This window comes from Nilaparvata lugens, chromosome 1, assembly GCF_014356525.2.
Source record: "Nilaparvata lugens isolate BPH chromosome 1, ASM1435652v1, whole genome shotgun sequence".
Classification (NCBI taxonomy): domain Eukaryota; kingdom Metazoa; phylum Arthropoda; class Insecta; order Hemiptera; family Delphacidae; genus Nilaparvata; species Nilaparvata lugens.
In genome coordinates, this window is record NC_052504.1 from 14,940,330 (window position 1) to 14,963,466 (window position 23,137).

General features: G+C 32.4%; 2 protein-coding genes across 3 annotated transcripts in view; both read left to right on the forward strand.

Annotated features, from left to right (window-relative positions):
- On the forward strand, positions 1 to 20,973 carry LOC111046163 (gamma-tubulin complex component 5). Its single transcript, XM_039431452.1, has 17 exons — positions 1 to 259; positions 1,010 to 1,222; positions 2,360 to 2,575; positions 3,566 to 3,849; positions 5,093 to 5,282; positions 6,906 to 7,116; positions 7,999 to 8,131; positions 8,645 to 8,812; positions 9,434 to 9,600; positions 11,170 to 11,476; positions 12,190 to 12,427; positions 13,557 to 13,730; positions 15,537 to 15,657; positions 17,223 to 17,402; positions 18,717 to 18,796; positions 20,009 to 20,171; positions 20,694 to 20,973. Exons 1-17 carry the CDS (start codon positions 179 to 181, stop codon positions 20,768 to 20,770), a joined length of 3,003 nt encoding a protein of 1,000 aa, XP_039287386.1. The 5' UTR covers positions 1 to 178; the 3' UTR covers positions 20,771 to 20,973.
- LOC111046152 (coiled-coil domain-containing protein 13) overlaps positions 20,828 to 23,137 on the forward strand; it is a 15,100-nt gene continuing 12,790 nt past the window's right edge. The window contains exon 1 of one of the 2 annotated variants that reach the window (XM_039431465.1): positions 20,828 to 20,877. In XM_039431465.1, the coding sequence (XP_039287399.1) occupies positions 20,842 to 20,877 (36 nt within the window). In that variant the 5' untranslated portion in view covers positions 20,828 to 20,841. Of the gene's footprint in view, positions 20,878 to 21,476; positions 21,774 to 23,137 lie in introns of those variants that run through there. The other variant, XM_039431472.1, reaches the window with a different exon arrangement.

The window sequence follows — 23,137 nt, forward strand, 5'->3', positions numbered from 1 at the left end:
ATCACCCATCAGCCAAGTTGTCTATCTTCTGCAAACACAAACATCAAATTTGAAATTATTCATCAAATGGATAAAATTATTTTAATTTGTAAAGATATATGTGAGAATTACCTTTTGTGAAATAGCAAGATTACTCTCTTTAAACTAGTGTAATTTGGTAACGATATTCAATTGAAGTATGGCTGCCTATGAAAATAGTAGAAAGCAATTGATCAGACCAGATCTAAAGAAACTTATTCAGCACATCACTAATTTTACGGTAAGTTTAATTAACGTTTAAATTAATGTAATTTTAGAGATCAGTTTATTTTTCCTGATAAAAGTATTAACAATTGATATTCAAATCAATAACTTTTGTAGTTGCCTATTCCATTCCATTATTTAGGCTTAATATTTATTCTTTTTCTAAATTATTCCATTTGTACTAGACGAAGAGGTTTTTTAGAACTGAAATTCATTGATTAGCTGATTTAATTGGATAGTCAATCAAATTTTTCTACAGTGAGTTTACTTCTGTTCAATCAAATACGGAAATACCAGAGTAGTAGTTTTGCAGAACTTGGTGAAACTTTTCCTGAGCTATCCTTGCGCGTTTGTCTAGTCACCGTTTACAATAGTTTTATGTTGCTTCTAAGTTCTAAACTCTTGCTAAGAGCCTTCAAATGTTGTCGATTGCAAGAGCATTATAGCTCAAACTCATTAGAGCTATTTCATGTGTAAATAAAATACAATGTTGTTTAGTTTATTTTACACTTGAAAAATGCTCTAATGAGTTGAAACTTGTTGTGATTTGATAAAATGAAAAGGGTTCTTGATAATTTTTACTGTGCTATATAAATTTCAATAGCCCTATATAGAGAAAAGTGACAAAGAAGTAATATAATTCACTATATTGTTGGTTTACAACTTGGTGTTGATCAGGCTGAGATAACTATCTTGCATAGTTATCATACCTGAAGGTTGGTTTAAAAGTTCATAAGATCTAATTAAAAAAATACTTTGTCAACAGAATGACAGTTATGAGTACAAGCAATGCGAAGCCTATGCATTTTCACAACTGCTGTATCATAACTATCTATCAGTGAACAGACTAGAAGTGCAGAGAACCATCTATGGACTCATAGATAAATTCAATATCCATGGCCTCAATGAAAAAGCAAAAAACCTGGAGATGCTAGTCGATAAGTTTGTCAATGCTGACCAATTCAGAGACCATCGTGAGGTAAGTACATTTATCATTAGGTCCGTTTATTATACACAAGTATAATTTAATAAATTTTTGAAATCAGTAAAAGTAAGCGGTTGATTTCCTTCTACATAAGCCCAAATAGAAAAACTTACTGGTAGCAAAAGAGCTGCTGTAATGGGTTTGTTCCTCTCTTATTACAAACAAGGTAATTGCTGGATATTGTGAAGGAAATAAATTGAATTGATTTACAGTTATAAGGAATGAAAAAGAGGTGGAGACTGAAGGCTGGCCTGTTTGTGGCATAATCAAGATTAAAATAATTAGATATAGATCTGATTGTGTTTCTAGAAAATATTTCATAAATTTTTTAAAAGCATTTTTATTGCAATGAAGAAGTAATTATTATCCTAGTATACTGTACCATGGAGAAAATATAGCATAACCTTCTTTAGATAGCTTGTGCTATCTTTTCTCCAAATCTGTACATTCGGTGGAAATTCCAAATGATTTCAACTTTGACTTACAGAGCTAAAAGGCTATAACTGATCGTTTTTGTAATGTTATTGTAACCAACCAAGCGTATTGTAAATGTGTTATATTAGCATTTCTATATTATATTGTCATTATGTCGGGATCACAGTTTAAAAGACCATGGAGGTGCTCTGAGCTCCATTCATTTAAAAATAACATTCATTATATACGTTGACAAGAAAACTCTCTATATCAATGCATTGTTTTTTCGAGTACACAACAAAAGTAATATCACAATGTAGTAAAAGACAAACTATTTTTATAAACAAACTCACACGAGTAATGGAAATAGGAAAGTGGGATGGAGGGATGGAGTTAGTTTATTTACCTCCTCTTCTGATTGTGAATGATAGTAAAACCACAACTTGACTCATTTACAAACTAACTTCAATTAATACAATAATAGTTATTTATTTTATTATGTTCCAGGGAGTAGAGTAAGTACTTTAGACAGTAGTTGGAGGAAAAAGCATAATATTGTCTCCCCACATATATAAAGAACTGATAATATTTTAACTGTAGGATGTGAATAAAACCTTGACTTTTATCAATTTTCACTTGAGTATCAACTTTTACTTCAAACTCCTAAATTAGTTTTAATTATTCCATTGCTTGATAAGTTTTCTCAAACTTTTACAGGTAGATGTTCAATGGAGCGTACTCCAGTTGCTTGCCTGTCTGTCAGATAATCCTACCAGCTTGACTTTGGGACAGGATTTTCAACCAACTTCATCGAGACAATTTTCCGTACAAAATGAGGATGGCGTTGATCCAAGCTCGCAGAATAATGATGCAATCAATTGGGCAGAGTATTTAAAAGAAGGCAATGAACGATTCAATTCAACAAATGATTGTGTAAGACTCTAATGGTAGCAATTAAGTCTGCGATTACAACAAACTTAAATTTATTTTAGTAAATAACCTCTTCTCAGTTAAATACATTTTACAATAGATTACTATCTTCTGATCAGTTAGACCTATGCAAGCTATAAAACTTTGAATATAATTCAGTTGGAAATAATATTCAAATTTAAATAGTTTTATTATTTTTCTTGAGCAGGTACTCATACAAATAGTATTGCTATTCTAATCAAATACATAATAAATCATTCCATCAAAATACGAACATTACAAATCCCTGTTAACATGTAATATTATTCAAAATTAACATTACTAATTACAAAAATAGTTGGCTATCATTGAGCTATGCTATCATTTGGTTTTCATATAGCATTATGAAAACAAATAAGCACTTGGAATAGAATTTGATAGAAATTTCCAGATATAACAATATTTGAATTTTCCAACAATATGATATTAGATTAAGAATTCTGATAAAATAATAATAATTTTGTTAAATAATATTAACTAGTTAACAAAATTTAATAGTATTTTCAATTTTGAAGTATTTTCCATAAAGTTCTTATCGCTCACATGAATAGGACCAAGTTATGTCTTAGTGTACAATAAATAAGTTCGAATTTTTCACCTGATTTCCGGTTTCTAAATGTGTTTTGAACAGTTTTTAACAGCCAAAAAATATTTAATATAGGCCTACTTACTAATAAGAGAAAATCTTTAATCTAAAATAGAAGTGACAACACAGGAAGAAGAAAATTTATACAAACTAACATAAACAACAAGCTACTATAGCATTTTTTGTATGTTGCCTTTAAAGCCTTGGCTATAGGGTTGACTTAATATCATGTAACTGAAGAGTTGAAATCATTCTATGAATAACCTGTACAGTTTCAACCTTGATAGAATTGATCATGTTTATGAACATTATGCATATTTCTTCCAATCTTATTCACTATCTCACAGAACTCGCTTGTCACTTTGCAGGATGAAAGTATTGTTCTGAGTGATTTGGATGAAGGAGAAGCCAATTCAGGTGAAATTGAAGAGGATTCTAGATTATCACACACTGTGCATTCGATAAATGAAAGCTTACTGGAGCCAAGTAGGCCTAGTGTAGATAGGCAACCAGTCAGTAAGCTCATCGAAGATCGACATACAGATCATGAAAACATTTTAAAGCGGCAAATTCAGTACGATTGGTGGAACGATGAGACTCTCCGCATTGAGCCAAATAGTTCGCATCCTTATGCCACGCTTATTTCACATTGGTGAGTTCTGAGGTTTTAATTCAATGAAAATCATCTATCAAAGCGCCTTGGCGCGCTGAATTTTTTCGCTCGTAAGCTGGTTGCATTGTTTCTTATGGTGTAAACTATGCGAGCAAAATAGACGTGGTAAATTATCAAATTCAAACTGAATTTAATTGTATGCTCATTGCAAATTGTACTCGAAAATGATAAAAGTTAGCTATAGGTTTGTTTTAAGAATACACTTTAGAAATTTGTTTCGGAAATTCTTCATTGAACATCTCCACTGGGATATTGTGGATTTCATACCAAATTCTGTTTTGATTAATCCACAATTTATCGTTGAGTTATGAACACTTTTGTTTTGAGTCCCACAAAAATCACAAACGACAAATCTGGCAATCTACAGGCCAGAAAACGTAAGCTTGATGACATAATTTTAACCTTAATGATATAATTTTTCACTTTGTATAATGCATTCTATTAGATGTTGTCAAGGTCTATAAATATTTATAGACCTTGGATGTTGTAAACAATAAGTTATGCAGGCGCTCTTTTAGATTTAATCATTTCTCTATAATTAAGCCTATTAAATAGGCTATCATTAAAATGCTATTATATCACAATGCTTTCCATATCACAATAACAATTTGATGAATAATGCTATTATTAAATACTAGCAGGTAACCAGTGCTCCGCAAGGGTACAATTAATAAATTGACAAACTGGAAAATTGACCTACTGAAATCTTGAATAATTTAAAATAGACCTATAACCATCCTTAACCATCCTTATAACCATCCTAAATTGAGAATCTATATGCAAAATTTCAAGTAAATCAGTTCAGTAGTCCTATCCCGTACATGTTCAAGTCGATTCTTCCTTTATCATATTATAGCTTATTCTTTGAGAAAATGATTCTCATAATTTTTTGGGCTGACTGTTTTGTTACCACACACATTTTTGTTACCGAAATTTCATTTTATTTGCTAATTTGGATGCAGATCATCTTATTATCAAGTGTAGAAGTGTAATTATCAATGTAAGAAAATAATCAAGTAATAATTATCAATTATTATTGAACGAAAATCCAAATTAAATGCTGTAAATCACCCCGAAGACTTCTACTACTGCAAATATTGACAACAGGGTAAACAACTAGATGGAAATTCGATGAGCGCTACTATTCAAAAACTATTTAATTGTCAGCCCGGGAATAAATTATCAATTATTAGAATGTAATATCAATTTATGTTTATTGAAGGGAAGAGCTGGAGAACAAGCACACACATGGCCTGCTGCCGGTGGGAGGCACGCTGCTGATGAGCGAGTACAAAGTGGTGCGTGAGGCCCTGTGGATGCTGCAGCAGCCCACCACGACATTCCTCTTCCAAGTCTCCGACCAAGGGCATGTCGGCGTCAAGCCCAACATATCCATCCCAAGCTTGACTCCGGTAAGCAATACATTCATCTCTCCCCTTTATTTGTCCATTGAAATGAGAAATTTCATTGTTAGGCTAGGCGCACACCAGTTAGTCAAGACAAGACAAGACATGATCAGACACGTTCAGTCACAATACTTCACATAGTTGCTTATGACGCAACTCACACTGATTAGTCATTGCAATTAGATATGTCTTCATTATGTGAAACTAACAACATGTCTATGAGGAACTGACAAAATCTCTTCCATTTACAACTTTAGGCTAGGCGCACACCAGTAAGTCAAGACAAGACACGTTTAGTCACAATACTTCACATAGTTGCTTATGAAGACATATCTAATTGCAATGACTAATCAGTGTGAGTTGCGTCATAAGCAACTATGTGAAGTATTGTGACTAAACGTGTCTTGTCTTGACTTACTGGTGTGCGCCTAGCCTAAAGTTGTAAATGGAAGAGATTTTGTCAGTTCCTCATAGACATGTTGTTAGTTTCACATAGAGATGTTGTCAGTTCCATATAATCATGTGGAACATGACAACATCTCTTTCATTTCACCTTGTCAGTTCCACATAATCATTCATAATCAGCATCTCTTTCATTTCACCTTGGTATGGAGAAATTCCATAACTTCTTTGTCTCTGTTTCCAGTGTGAATTTGACACATTTTATGTTCATTTTGTGAAACCTCCCTTTGGTTGAAAATTGGGTTGTCAATGAATTCAGCCAATCTTCAATATTAAATGATTACTTCTAGTAAATTACATCACATTCGAGTCTACATGTGTTGTGCTTATATTATACAGTATTGTTTAGAGTTTTATCTCTATAGTGAGGTCCACGTTATAATGGCAGTGGAGAATGATAGGAGAACAGCTTAGCCGTTTCTCTGGCTTGCCACTATAGAGGACAGCTGAAACCGCTATATCTGTATATTAACAGTTCATTCCTGTTTTAAATTATATTTTATTCATCAAGTACCGTAAATATATTTTCAATGATCAAATAATACATTTTCATAATTGAGATTGAATATGTTGTTAATTATTTATATTTCTACAGAGAGATGTAAGTGAGAGGATTGAAATGAGGCAGCTTAAATGGTATGGACATGTACAGCGGATGGATGGCAGTAGAAAAACGAAACAATATGTGAGAGTGCAGAGAAGGGTAATTGTAGAACGACCGAGGTACTCATATGAGGACAGAATTGAGGAGATTGAAATGAGAAGAGGGAAGACCTCCGGAGATTAGAAGTATGGCGATGGACATACTGGAAGAACTGGGTCGAGGCTACCCCAAAGCTGTAAAGGCATAGTGGGGAGAGACAAAGAAGAAATATATTTATATTTTGACATTGTTAAAAAACGATCTGGCAACGTTGCGGAGCTAGAAAAGGATAACGTTATCTGCTTTGTCAAATGATTGACAATGATAGCAACACCAATGTTAATCAAATACTGCATTATAACGTGGGACCTCACTATAGAAATTGTTTCTTCCACTTCCACATCTCGATTTTTGCTTATTTAGTATTATAAATTGTAATTCCTTCATAAATTGAAATGAGATTGTGGAGAACCTGACAGTTATTGTTGTAGGCTATAATAGTTTTTGCCCTGTTGCTTTGAAAGGAATCGCTGGCTCAACTTTTGAATGAGAGCTTCTGCAAGTACAGTGAGATCATTGTGAGGCTATCAGGTTTCATTGATGATGTGAATGATGGAGAAACTGAGGATAAATTACCGCCTCACACTTACCAGGCCTACTCTGCTGCGCTGCAATGTCAGCTCAATGTCTTCTCGCAGTTCGTTTGCAAATTGGAAAAGAAGGTCATGATACAAGGTAAAGTATTATATTAACATGATTGTTATTGTACAATCTTACTCGATAAAATCTTAATAAGTGTTGCAGGGAAACTGGGAATTTTGAAATAATGTTATTTTCACCAATAAATTCATTAATTTAGCATGTAATTTATGTTTCTAATGTACAATCAAAACCTACAAAAGTGCCTCTTCTTTTTCAAAGGTGAAATAAAAAATCTGTATTCCTATTAGTAGAAGTACACAGTCTGATAAGAAAACTGTGAAATGACTTTACAAAATCTTGGGGATTGATAGTAAATTAGATTACAATGCTCTCCTTCAGGTCTTGGGGATATATCTATTACGGGGATATATCTTTACTATATTAAAGCTGGATATATACATATTACAGGGACATATTGAATTATTTAATGCTGTCAAAATATTCTCTGTATGGCAGTCATAATTATTTTTATAAAATGCTCCTACAGTCTACACCTATTGCACGTTTCACACAAGTATAATAAATTGTGATTTATTTATATTTATTTTTCAATATTATATGGCATTGTGTTTACATTAATTCTTTAGAAAGATCTATTTATTTTGTTTTATTTTGCCTAAGAATGTCACACATCCAATTGAGAGAAGGAGTGCAGTTTCGGGCTACAGTACATTTTTACTACAAAGGCTACTACATTTTATTGATTCTAATTGCATATGAGAATCAAAAACATATATCTTGGGGCTCTAAAAATATTTTTTGTTGAAAATTATATTTTAGTTTTCAATTTACTTCCACTCAGTGAAAATATAATTAATACTTCCAGTGGAACCATCTGTCAAGTAATAGAAGAAACATGATGTCCACCAAATTGTTATCATGGAATAAATAATTTTATTTTCTTGTTCTTTGCAGAGTCCACAAATACTCTGATTTCTGTGATAGAGGAGTTGAGGCCAGAATTTGAAAAACTTGATTACCTGTTTTCGCTGCACAAAATGTCGGTCTGTGATTGGAGGACTGCTCAAGGATGGTTCTCTTGTGTCAAGTAACTATTATTTTTGCTCATAGCTTGATTAATGAAGAAAATGTTTGAAGCATACACACCACAATCCACACCACAAAACTATACATTGATTGCTTTTTCTTGAATGTTATCATTGTAAAGAAATTCATGATTTCACAAAAAGTCGACTTGAGCCGTATACTTTTTAACAAATTGAATTAGTTATGATGAATGAATTAGTACGGTAATTGTTCCAAAGAGCCACTTTTGCAGAACTGTTCCAAAATGAAATGAAAACACAAAGGTTTTGTCAATTCCACTTGTATATTTTGTACTACCTGTGTAGTGTGTAGTCACGAAATACCAAACCATGGTCCTGTATCAAGAATACTAGAGAAATGGACAAAATCTATGAATTAGTAATCATCTAATAATTATTATTTTTTTTAATTTTGTTTCTTCTCAATTTGTTTTTCTTTCATTTTATCAATCATATTTGTTTTATAACCGTTTGTTACTGCCAAGTGTTTTATATATTTTTTTTGTTTATTGCAGACTATTAGGACATCTGTACAGTGCAGTGTGCACGAGCTGGAAAAAGGAGTTCACATCTATTGCTTTGGAACTTTTCATCAAATCTTTCCGTGTTTATATTCAAATGATAGATTCTTGGTTTGCCGAGGGCAAATTGTTGGATGACAGATCAGAGTTTATCATTGCAAGGTATACTATTATTATATTCTTAGTGAATAGTCCCATGAACGTTAAGTAATGGAACCTTGTCACTTGATTAAAAAATTTACTTCCTCAATTATTCTCTATCAATATTGAATATTGTACCCAATGAATTATTCCAAATTCAGGACCATACTTTGTTTACTTATAATGATCCATATAATTGTCATTCAAATTCAAATATAATCTTACTCTTATTGATTCATACAGTTTGTACATCATCAAAATGATAGGGAGAGAAAGAAATAAGGTAACCTTGTGCTATTCCTCACCTAAATTTAGATAAGGTTACACATAGTCCGAAATAGGTTAAGTCTTGTAGTTGTTTACATCACAAAATTTTCAGTCCTTAATTATTTTCACAAAGTAGATTTTTAAATTTAGATGCTTCAAAACCAAACATAGAAGAAATATTTCACATTATTATCTCTAAAATATTCATATATTGAAGAAATACTCCTACAATTGAAATACTGAATGATTTCCAGAAAAGTTTTCGTGTAGATCGTTATCTTTGTTGTAATAGTGAATTCAAATTTTATGAAATAATTCAACTGCCTTTCTTTTGAACTTATTCTATCATGATTGATAAATCATTGCATTTTTTAGGTACGAAGAAGATTTGAAAATTGTGTCTTACAATGATGTATTGGAAGAAATGAAGAAAACAGAAATAGCATCAATTTTTAACACCATAATCGATTCATCGTCTGACTTGGAGTGCATTAGGCGGTTGGATGAAATCACTGCTTTAAAAACGGAAGTTGGAAAGAAGCGTAAGTTGCCACTGTATTCCTTGCTATTATTTCATCTCTCTGGCTCTTTGAATATTTTTTTTGTAATGATTGTGTAAAACTTCTATCAGAGAGCGTTGAACGTTTTCGAGAAAATTGGGAGTAAGAATAAGTTATTGCCATTCAACTCTATGAAATTAACCATACTTATCAAGATTATAAATCCAATAATTTTATTTTTAAGTACTCGTAATATAATAATTGGTATCTACTAGAATAGAATTCGTTATTGCCGTTGAATAAATTTTTTGTTACTTATATATATTTTTATTTTGTTATTATGAATTCATTCTAGTTTTTCTGCTCTCTTAGTATTTCACTCTTAGTACTTCTTCTTTTCGGATTGAAATTTTATTTATTTTTTTCTAGTTTTTTCATACATTCCATATGTTTCTTTTTTCTTTATTATATTTTTTTCTATTTTCGACTGAATCTCAAGCCACTAATTATAGCCGACTGATTACTCGTTGCCATCGCTCAAACTACTTAGTTTTGCTGGTAACGCCAATGATAATATTATAATCGATTTTTAAATGGAAAATATTTCAATTTTAAGTTTTTGCAATGTATTGTATATGAAAATTTTTATATTTTTCACATTTGTAAAGTTTGTTTAATGATTTTGGCAATAAATATTTCTTTCTTTTCTTTCTTTCTTTATACAGTAATTATGATAATCGGTATTAATTGATCATCTTCAACATCTCTGTTCTAATAGCCCATAAGTCTTTGACAGAAGCCAACATTTTATTTGATTTTGAATTGCTAATTGTTCATTTTTTATAGGGTCCAGATACAATGTATAGGTTTATGAATTATTGTGTAACAAATAATGCATCACATTTACATAAATAGATAGATAGTTTGATACTCTACCGAATTGTAACTGAGATTTTTCTTAGATGATATGCACTAGTTGCACCCAGTCGAAGGCAAATTCCCTGAGTGAAATAAATCTAATAATTTCACTACGGAAATTACGGAAAAGTACGCTTTCATAATATACTATCAAAGTTATCACGATGCTGTGTCAAAATCTCGGAAAAATTATCTTCTGAAACCTTTTGCGATACTATTATAAAACTTTGACATTATTAAGGAAGTGAAACACTTTCTGAACACTTATTCTCAATACACATAACACATTACAAAGAAAAAAAAATCTTAACAATGAAAACACAAATTGAAATTGTCAACCACTTTTTAAAAAGTATGGAAAAGTACCACAACATCATCACTCACACCATAACTATAAAGAATGTTAACAAATTGATGAAAAAATATAGAAAGTATATAGCAGGAAATGTAGAATAACCAATGTACGAAATGGATTCTAGTGATTTTGGTTTTTCTTTTGGATTTGTGTATTTTATATTTTGAGGTATTCTTATAGGGCTACTTGAATGTTGAACTATTATGGAAAATGACATATAAAATTACTGAATTTCTATATTTTATAGATTCCTTATTACCTAAATAGGTACTATGATCCTCAAACGCAGTAATTTTGCATTATCCTTGAAACTTATCTCTTTTTTTATTTTATTATAGATGATCTCTTCAACGAGTTCCTTATAAAAGTTGGAGATAGATTTAGAAAATTCAAAAGTGGAACTGATGACGATTTGGAAGCAGAGAACACAGAAAGCGACAGAGAGGACTCTGCCACTATCACGGCAAACAACTGTCATTCAAAGCCTTCACTCAACTTTCCGGCAAAGAAAGTGGACCAAATGCTGTATGATCTGGTCACCAGCAAAATATTGGAGTCACCCTGGTTATTGGCCGCTTTCAAACAATACTATCCAGAAAGGAAATCAAATAATGCTGAGGATCTCGGAAATATTGATAGCTATAGGTATGTTCATTTGAATTAATGTTTTTCAATCACTATGCTAGTAATAATCAGCATCATTATCATCATTATAGTAATAATTATTAATATATTGACTAATTATCATATGATAATTAGTATAATAATTGGCATCATTGAAAATGTTTCATTTACTTACTACTTACTTACGAAGCACTAAAGCCCTACGTGGATCTTGGCCTCCTCAACAAATTCGCCTCCAATCATCTCTATCACCTACTAGCCTCTTTCAGTTTCTCACTCCCAAGCACGCCAGATCTCTCTCCACATCTTGAAGCCAGCGGGTTCTGTGGCAGCCTCTTCTCCTGGTTCCTTCCATTCGGCCAACAAGCATCTGTTTCTGTTTTCTCAAAATGTTTCATTTACACAAGTAATAAGTAGTTTATCCTGAAATTGATGAAAATTTCCTATTTTTCATTGCCTGCCCGTCAATCAGAAGATTCTGAGTTCGATTATCGTTTGGACTAAGATTTTTTTAGAGTAGCATTCAGGATTTAATTGAATAGAATATGATATCACGAAGACCCTCATGCTCTCGGACTATTACTCACATCTTTGTAAATGACATTTAAACTGTTTGATTGAATTGAAAAAAATCATAAAATTGGTTCGAACAAATTTTGTGGAGTGCTGAAATTAGTTAATTCATACTATGAGTAAATAGAATGGTGCTTTCACTATGATGCTTCTTTTTGCAGAAATATAATCGAAGCTCAAACTGAAGACGTTACCCTGTGCACTTTGCCAGTACATCACATAGTTGAGGATGTATTAGTGTCACTGATCACGGAGAGAGGCTCCATCGCGTCGAAAATAATGGTCGAAGTGTTGATGGACAGGTACAAACTGCATCAACATCTAGCGATTCTGTGGGGCTTTTTCACGCTCGAGTCATCACATATTGTGCCATTGTTCTACAACGCACTTTTCACCAAGGTAATACAATTTCAACAACTTTCTCCTACATTCATTTATTTATTCATATACATATACAATTCAGGTAAAAACAACAGGAATTCGCCCAAAACTGCTCTAAACCTTAATTTGGAATACACAGTCTAGAGGTTATGTACAAATGATAACTTAATTAACACACTATTTTGAGTCCAAAAAAATGTATCTACTATAATTTTGAATTTATCAGATTAATTTATTTCAAAATACAAATACAAACAAGAATCTCCCTTCACAATCGCCAAAAATATTAAAAATTTCACTTGAATCCACAATTAATTTGAACTCAGCAACTCAACTTTAAATAATTATTAACCAGTTTGGTCTTCAAGTTTTTAAAATGTTACATTACTTCTAATAATTTGTATAAATCTCCCTTTTTACATTTCAGTTTATATCATCTTTCTAATTATCTGAATTTGTTTTTGATTTTGTGAAGATTAATTCAAAATATCTGAGAAATCATTGGTGAAATTTGTGGTAATAGTCGAATTCTAAGAGAGATTTAAAAAATAGTTCCCGATTACAGTCTGTATATCAACAAACATCCAAATTTCATTAGTTGCCGAGTTTTCTTATTAGATAATTGTTACAGTGGTAATTATGTATGAGCAATCTTGGGACCTAGAATAGCATTATTAGTAGCCTACTTATTTCATCATTTTATAGTTGAAAAATCTATCCAAACGATGATGTACATATATTGTGTGGTACCGATATTCTTAGTGCCTGGCCACACAGAGAACGATTTGCGATCAGAATTTATTAGGAGGATAGATATCTAAGGTATAGATACACATACTAAGCAGATCGATCTCTGGGTGGCCGGGTCCTTAATTATAAATATCATATGTTGATCTGTTGATGTTATTGATCTATCTTTCTATTACCAATAAATACTAGTGATTGAAATAAACGGTAAAAATCATACATTATTTTTTTGTAAGCAATATGCTTGAGCTATGACAGCCGCAATGGTTGTTAGCAACAAAGTTGTCGCCTATAATACATGAGTGGCTGTTATGTTTTCGTTTTAAACTCAATCTGTATTCCAATGAGTATTGTATTGTTTATGCAATTAATTCGACTAACGATGAAATTTCTGTTGCAGTCTCTTATAAATAACTCGATTGAAGCCACTGAGAATTCATTGAACATCTTATTGGATGAATGTGTGGAGTGTTTTCCTCACGCTGAATCTATGAACGTGCAGCTGTCAGTTTCAATTGAGGAACCAGATTCATGGTCTGATACTATTATCGACTGTATCGACATTCACTACAAGGTAATAAATAAAGAATTATCGTGTATTACGGCTGTAAAGCAGCATACAGACTTGAGCTGGATTGGAACACAACAGTGAATTGAATTTAATAATTGCTTAATGACAGTGAACAGTGAAAACATTAATCCCATGAGTATAATAATAATAATAATAATTTATTTGCCAAAAACAAAATTACATTATAAAACTTACTGTAATTTAAATTATACAATACAATTCGAATAATTTAAGTTTTTTACAATAGAACAAAATAAATATTACTTGTTGGCACAGCCGGCAAGGAAAACCTGAGCGCCTGATGCGAGTTCAAAAGCTGAAAATTAACTATTACATTCGTGGAGACAAATAAAGAATAAAAAATATAATAAGAATTTCGGTTTTAAGACAGAGTACAATTGATGAATTTTCTGTGATTTTACATAATTGTGGTTGCTATACATATATATTTGGTTATTAGAATTTATACTTTAGGTAATGAGAAGTAAATGTGCTGTTTAGTCCAGTGATTTATTTCGTTTAAAAGAGTTTTTGTGATTTTATTACTGATGAATTTGAAAGGAATTTTATTAGAAAGTAGATTATAGTAGTATGTGAACTGGTGTCTACATACAGATAGTTTTATTAGATTGGCATTAAATGCATTTGTAGTTGCTGGACGGGTAAGGTAAGGCGTTCTTCTGGACTCAAGATGTTGAAAATTTTTATTAAGGTACAAGATAGTTCTAACAACATACGTTTGTCTAAGTGTCGGTACATCAAGGTCAACAAATAATTGTCTACTAGGGTATAGTCTTGGTTTACCTAAGGCTGCTCTAATCAAATGTTTTTGTAAAGTAAAAATTTTATTGAAGTGGGTGTCGTAATCGAACTTATATTTTCACTGTTCACTGTCACTGTTGTGTGCGAATCCATCTTTAAGCGCCACACTTTTCTCAAACAATAATTTATCAAGTCTGTACGTTACTCGCGAACAGATCGCAAGCAGAGCATTTTCCACTTGTCACGATTGTCATGACTGTCGGTTCTTTGATGGTTCGTTCGTCCATGTTTGTATTGGAGTTTAGCGCGTTCGCTACTCGTGAACCTCATCAGCTGTATTCCCTATGGAATTGTTGAAATCAGCAATTATTATAACGAGCAGCTTAGATGAGCAACCGTTCGCTGATCGTGAACGGCTTGTGAGCGGCTTGTGCTTGTGGCGCGTCAAGTCTGAACGAAGCTTTAATGAGGAAAATCAAAAGTTATTGAGTTGTATACTGACTGTTATTTGTGGAATGTAACTGCACCAAATGAGTGATAACTCAAATTCACTGAAGGCCGGTTTGATCCGACTCGCTCTGTACAAACAAGAAGGATTCAAAATAACTGCGCAAGTTACACTGTTCACATAACCACTATAGTGTGGTCCACGTTATAATGGCAGTGGATAAAGATATAAGAATAGCGATGCCGATTCTCTGCATTAATTAATTATATTTCTACACCGTCAAAAACATAATTGATATCGTTGTGACCTAGAAAAGGATAGTATAACCGGCTTTGTCGAATGATAGACAAGGATAGCAAAACCAATGTTGATCAAATACTGTCATTATAACGTGGACATTACTATAGATTAAAACAGGACTCTACTTTTTCAAACATATTGTTGATGGGAAATGCATATTATTGAGATTAACTGTATCCTATTGAGGCTAACTAATGTATTCAGTGTGAGGAATTGATTAAATAAAGTCTTCAAGGGATATTGATCAACAGCATAATCTATATCTCTGTCTTATCACGTATTTTAATTGCTATTTTCAGGTTGATTGGCCTCTAACTCTGGTCATCACAAATGAAGCAATGAAAACATACAACTCTATCTTCAAATTCCTAGTCCATATAAAATGGGCGCTCCATTCTCTGCACAAGTTGCGATTTTCAGGTGAATTTACATTTTCATGATAATCGACATACTGCTTAATAATACTCTAGTAATGCTGTGAATAATATACAAATATAATTATAATAATGTAATAGAACATCAACGTTCTATTACGTAAATATGTTCCATAACGTGTCTATAGAAACCAATGTGAAACATTTGGGTCTTTTTCCGTGTCGTGTTACAACAACAGCACGTTTTAATGGCGTATGTTCCATTTTCAATAAGCAATTGAAATGAAATGAAAATGTTTTATAGGCGGAAATATAAAATTACAACACCTAGAAATACATAATAAAAGCAGTACAAATTTTACAACATGGGAAAATACTATTACAAAATAAAATGCAATGCCAATTGAGTATTTGCATCTCGTGGTACTAAACCTGTTTGAGATGGTGATATAAAATTGATTACAAAACCAGCGCTAAAATGTAGTTACTGAGGCCGACAGTCGCATATGAAGTGACACATATTACATAACAGTATCGATGATTTATCAATTTTAGCTTCGAAGTATATTGTACAATATTATGATATACAAGTCTACATGAGAATTCTAAAAAGTTATCTATGTCCTCACATTCCATTACAAATCTCTTGACATCTTTCAAAAACCTTGATCGTATCTTGCACTGCCTTATATCTCCAAGGGCAGCAGAAGCTGCTTTGATCAAGCTAATGAGTTTCTTCTTTGGTGAGTTGTATAGCATTTATCACCCTATTAGAATCGTTATATTTTACTGATTGAGAGTGTCTTTTTTATCAATATTATATAGATACTAATCGCTAACAAAATAACGATCCTAGCGATATGTTGAACGTGACTAATAATTTGCTTCTGGTATTGTGGTATATAATGTGAAAACAGAAATATTGTTCTTCGCGTATAATCTATAATATAGCCTAATAAAGGAAAAAATGATGAAAGAGTCTTTAGATGAAATAAAGGAAAGAGTCTTGAACATATAAATAGGAAATACACAAATGACGCATCATCACGTCTGGACTACTGAACTGATTAACTTGAAATTTGGCATAAAAATTATAAATTTACCGAGGATGGACATAGGCTTATTTTTATTTCTATTGATCAATTAATTATCATTTAAGAATTAAAACCAATTTATTCAACTTGTGATTAAAATTTTACCTAACTATAAAAGCCCGACCAAACAGGGCTTTCTCCAAGTGACTCCGTAGCTTAGTTGATAGCGAACGCGATTGATAAATCAAAGGTTGCTGGTTCATGACATATCAAACCCATTTTTTTGCTGGAAATTTTCAACTCTTATAAAGATTATTCACGTGATTTTGAACAAAATAATGAATAATTCTTCTATGTTCATTATTATTTTTATGTTTCCTGGACATAATGAAATTGCATTTTATAACACCAAATTTCCCCCAGTGCAAAGCATGGGTTAAATACTAGTTCATTATAATTGTACCATATCTTGCTATAGAATGATGTATGCCTTTTGCATTTTTTCAAGCTATCTTCTTTTGAATTAATTCCCAATTCTAGCGAGTGTTTTCTAGAACCTTTGAAATATTTGTTTCAGATATCAAAGAAACAGAAGAAAACTTTACAAGATTACGTCTTTTATACAAACTCCGACTGTTCCTAACGCATTGCGTCTCAACGCTACACTATTACTTTCTATCTTTCACGCCCACTCACCTCAGATCTAAATTTGAGGAGTCGTTGAGTCGCTCCAACTCTCTCAACAAAATTATAATTGGTAAGTCGATTATTAGTTATCGCAATTCAAATGCAAGTAAGGCGTAAATTAACATTCTTGTATTTTTTGGAATGTCGATTATTAGTCATCACAAGCCAAAATAATGTAAGTCGTAAATAATTAAAATTAGGGTGAGACTGCATTAGGCGTTTTAGGCGAGTTGGCAGGACAGGCATAGTGTGGTCCACGTTATAATGGCAGTGGAAAAAGATAGAAGAATAGCGATACCGATTATCTGATTTAATTAATTATATTTATACACTGTCAAAAACATAATTGTCATCGTTGTGGACCTAGAAAAGGATAGTACCACCGGCTTTGTCGAATGATAGACAAGGATAGCAAAACCAAAGTTGATCAAATACTGTCATTATAACGTGGATCTCACTATAGGAAGTTGGTTGATTGGGTTGGCGTTCGTAATCATCTAATAATCAGCCAAAAGGAGAGCTTTCTGCCCCGCAGACTCGTCTGAAAACTACTAAAAAACGCTTAATGTGGTGTTACCCTTATTATTTCACATTCTTGTCTTTCTGATTGAATAAATCTACTAACAGTATAGAACATTTAACACTGAATAAGAGAAACGAAATGAGTGAGACCATCTGTGAAAGAATCCAAGCTGGAAATGAAGCATTTTACGTAAGTGCAAGCTTATTCAGGAGCCGTTGGATTAGCAGAGAGGCCAAAATAAAACTATACCTCAGCTTAGTACGCCCTGTAGTGACCTATGGCTCGGAGACATGGACAGAAAAGGATAAAAACAACTCCGTGTCTTTGAAAAAAGAGTACTGCGGAAAGTTTATGACCCAGTACGACAGGGGTTGGAATGGCGAATCCGTTCCAACAAGGAATTGGAAGACTTGGGGAAAGGACAGACCATAGTTCGATTTATGATGGCTCGAAGAATCAGGTGGTTGGGTCATGTGGAGAGGATGACTGCGGGCAGAATCGCTAAGATTGTGATGCAAGAAAGACTTCACTGTAGGAGACAAAAAGGGAGACCCAGAAAAAGATGGCTGGATGAGGTGTTAGGAGTTTGGGAGTGAGGGCTGCAGAGGCATAGTCAACGATAGAGGTGCGTGGAGGATGATAGTTGAGGAGGCCAAGGTTCACTATGTAAGAAGAAGAAAAAGTATAGAACATTTTTAATTCACCAAAGTGTTCCTTTCTCACTTTTTTTAAGTCTTGAAATAAACCAATCAATGAAAATAAAGAAAATGCCAAAGTAGAATACAATATCAATAAATGTTTAGCATTATGAATATACGTGTGATTGTCCTTCATCTAATCAGTATCCATTTCATTTTTCAGCTCATGAAAACTATCTCGAAAAACTGAAAGTTCATTGCTTATTGAACAAAGGCAACGTTCTACTGAAATTCGTTAAGCAGGTAAATGTTTGCATTGCATCTCATATTATATTTATAACCACTAATTTTCTTACTTATTCTAACCAATTATTCAATTTATCATTCATATTCAATTTGTTTGTTCTCTCTCAAACTACCTATCAACTATATAATACTTACTCGTTGTCAATAGCTTCAACTATTTATGATCATGAAAGTACTGAGACTGGAGGCAAATTATGTGGGGCGGGAAGTGAAGGATTTAGTTTTGGGTGGAATGAGAAGACGTGGTAGACCAAAGATGAGATGGAAAGACAGAAAATCGGCTGACTTGCAAGAGAACAGGTGGTGGAGAGAGAGAGAGAGAGAGAGAGAGAGAGAGATTGATTGATTGATTGATTGAGTACTTTATTTATGTAGATTACAATATATACTGGCTTATACACTTATATACAATAGCTTACAATACAGCAAAATTATAGATGAATTTACATAATATAGACTAGGAAAATAACTATTGAACTGTATATGATATGAAAAAGCAATTTGTAATATAATAACTATAGATAATAATCATATTGTTATGCATCTACATAAATTGGCGGAGCTTTGGACATATCAATGTCCATTCTTTGGGAAGAATATTAAAAATATCCTCCCCACTAACTCTCTACCAAAAGAGAGAGAGAGAGAGAGGAAACATTGGACAGGGTATTGTGGAGAGGTAGACTGCGAGGAGGGAATGCCGACCCTATTTAAATTGGAAAAAGGCAAAGTCAAAGAAGAAGAAGATGAAGATGAAAGTATCATATTATTCTTTTTATATCAACTGAGAGATCATTTAAGTTTGAAGCTCAACTTCAAACATCCAGCTGCACAAAAGTATGTTAACTTTTAATCCCGATTAAATGTTAGAAGAACCATTCAGAGAAGCCATCTTTCCAGAAAAACCTTTTCAATTGGTTTTTGTTGAATTTAATCATGATTGCAATTTAACAGGCTTTTGTGCAACCAGGCCTTAGCTATATTTCAATCCTAATTAGCTGAGTGTATTAAGTGTATAAATATGAATTTAGAATAAGTCAGATTAATTCTATTGTACTGGAAATTGTAGATGTGATCTATAGACTATAATCAGTTTCTATAATACAGTCTCTACTATGTGAATCATGCAGATTTGCACTGACACGTCAATTTGTTTCAATTGTTTTTGGTTTTCAAGTAATTCAATCATGCTGATGTGATTTGTTGCAGCTGCTTTTGATGGGTGCTGACCTGAACAAACTGTGGCACAAAGAATCGTCCGCACAACTGAAGTTTGAGGAGATCAGTGAACTAGAAGAACAGTACATCAGATCTCACAATGTTCTCAATCTGCTCCTTAAAAATGCCGTTGAACAGCATCCAAATCCAGCTTGTAAGATCTATTCCACATCTTTATATTTTTAATTAGTATCATTCAATGAAATTAAACTAAAATAAGACTTGACTTCAACCACTTATCTATCAAAATGACGAGAGATAGAGGTTGATAACTGAACCTAGTTTTCCGTTTTTGTAATAAATCTATACTTATAGCAAGTCATTGCCGGACCCCCGGTACGTAATGTAGAAGACGAATAATTTCAACCTTCACTACTTCATAGAAATTACATTCTTTTTGGAATATTTTAGAAGTCATGAATCATTACTGTATTTTTTTATTGATTTAGTTTGAGAATAAGCAGCGTTCAATAAACGTTTCAGTTTCAATTGATTATGTTCATAAGATTAGTATGTTTATTTCATGATTGGTTATGTAAGTTGTTCATGAAATAAAATTAATAGCATCAGCTTTGATCTTTACTGACGTTCAACTAATATTAATTGCTATAAAATTATATAATATGAATAGTATTCTCATTATTAAATTAATATAATATTTTCTCCTTTTTTACAGTACAACTTCTATCCATGGATATTGAAAGTTGCCTTCCCGTCTGTGATATTGAAATGCAAGATGATCTAATGCCATGACATGAAAGTCAATAAGTGTATTATATTAGTAGGCGACAACATAGTGATTCCCACACTACAGTTTTAAATTTATGTCTCAAATGGCTAGCTTTGAATATTGTTATTATGTAAGTAATGTACTAATTTAGTGCTAATTTTGAACCTAGTTTATTGCTTTATTGTATTGTTAATTTATTCAAATAAAAATGATTAATTTATTCTTATTAATTTACTTTCAATTGAGAACATCAAAACTGTATTCTATCACAGAGGATAAAACTGCATTATATCGTAATCGATTCACTTTGAATTCAGAATCCAACATCGAAACTGTATTCTATCACAGAGGGCAAAAACTGTATTATGGTTGATTTACTTTTAATCGAGAAGCAATCATCGAAACTGTCTTCTATCATAGAGGATAAAAGCGGTTTTATAATATTAATTCACTTTGAATTGAGAAGCCAACATAGAAACAATGTATTCTATTACAGAGGATGAAATCGGTATTACGAATATCAATTAATAACAAATCCATCCATATCCAAACGTAGTCTTGTTCATATTTCAGATTTAATCAGATTAGTCCTGTAAGAAGATTTTTCTCGATTGATGTTTTAAGTACGGTACCTTCCTCATATAAAAAAATATAATTTTATACTTAATCAAATTTGCTTGGAGTTCATGTTTAAAATATATGAGGCAGGATCGATTATTGTCTGGGTTTTATTTTGGTGAAACGTGGCAGACATGAAAACATTTATATAGAGCAAATTGGCCAGCATATTTTATTGGGAGTGTTGTGCAAGTCTTGACATGCGATCTCTCCACGTAATATTTCTCCGAGAAAAGTAGGTTAAAAGTGACATAGACCATGATTCCAGGAGTCGGTCTGTTCTAGCTCTAACTGAGATAACGAGTAGAACATTTTTCTTTTCAATAGTGACTTCTTCCCGTTGTTTCGAAGGACGTTTTTTTCAATTATAAACCAGTAGCTCTCTTGAAAACATCAACAATCTGTCAGGTAATAATTTCGTAGATTCTATACTCTGGATAGTGTAAGTTTGTTGTATTTCCACTAGAAAATACCGACTGACAGCTCAATCTTACAATCCAGCTTTACTTTACAATGAACTCATATATTAGATTTTAAAAGAAAGATTCCATTCTCCTCCATCGAAATCTGTATTTTTGTTTTTAAATTTATATAAACAAATCCCAATCTTTTTTCCAATGACTTTGACTGGTCGTCAGATTAGTTTAATGTTTAATCTCTATCCATATCCAGTGTGGAGAAAATTTTATTTCTATCTTATCCTGCATAAACCAAGTATAATATTCTTCTACAGGCACCACATATTTTTTCTATTCAGAAAAATTATCGGAAATTTGGAAAATGTCAATTACAATAAATGTTCATATGATTCTAATATAATTTATTTCATATATATGTTTAAAAATTTTACCATGCCATTAGTAATAAAACAAATTTTCATCAATGATTATTAAAAATGCACGTTTACGAATTGGACATGAAGAAAAAAAGTTAAAAACATTTTTTTCTCAGATCTGCACTTGCAACTTGATAATATATAATCTAAAAATTATTCAAAATACTGTAATTATAATAGCTATCTATTAGAAAATATTTATAATATTCGATAATATTCATATATTAGCTATAAGAATACAATTATCGTGAATTCTTAGACGAAGAGAAAGAACGTGAACGTGAAACTATGAGATTTTAAATGATAATGTAATATTGATCAATATAATGTTGGAATATGATCAATACGAATTTAAACATTTGTCTAATGAAGATTGTAATCCTTATCAACATTCATACACACAGAAACAATACAATCAAGTAACTTGGAACAATGGTAATATCCAGAATGGATTAATTTCTTTGAATGCCTGGAATATTCTAGATCATCCATCAGAGTACTATTAGCAAAATAAAAAGTTATTCCGTCAATAAAATTTGAAATGAAAAAGGCTTCAAAGCGGCCTAATGCTAAGAAATCGGCATCCATTCTGGTTGTCAGATCAACTAAAGGCCAATCTCAAGAATTCCATTGAGGCCGAAAATATTAAATCTGTTGTATGGGCTATTTATGTGCTGGTCTCATGATTTAGTCCAGACGTGAGGGATCGCCCTTTTGTTCGGCTGTTCATGAACGTTATCAGCCAATCGGAGAGATTTCTACCCTGCCGAATCGTCTGAAAACGCTTTGTGTGGCTTGGTTCTAAAAGTCAATGCATAAAGCAGCAGACAGACAGAGAAGAAACGTCTGCATGCAGACAGAGACGTCTGAGTGCGTTGCAACATTATAACAGCTGATGAGGGATTTCCCTTCTGTATGCTAATGTCAGTCTGTTTGT

Excerpts from the sequence above, each read along its gene's own strand:
- LOC111046163 (XM_039431452.1), top strand. The coding sequence starts at position 179 with ATGGCTGCCTATGAAAATAGTAGAAAGCAATTGATCAGACCAGATCTA. Across the intron at positions 7,117-7,998 it reads AAAGAAGGTCATGATACAAG|AGTCCACAAATACTCTGATT; the intron begins GTAAAGTATTAT and ends TGTTCTTTGCAG. Across the intron at positions 13,731-15,536 it reads GTATCGACATTCACTACAAG|GTTGATTGGCCTCTAACTCT; the intron begins GTAATAAATAAA and ends TGCTATTTTCAG.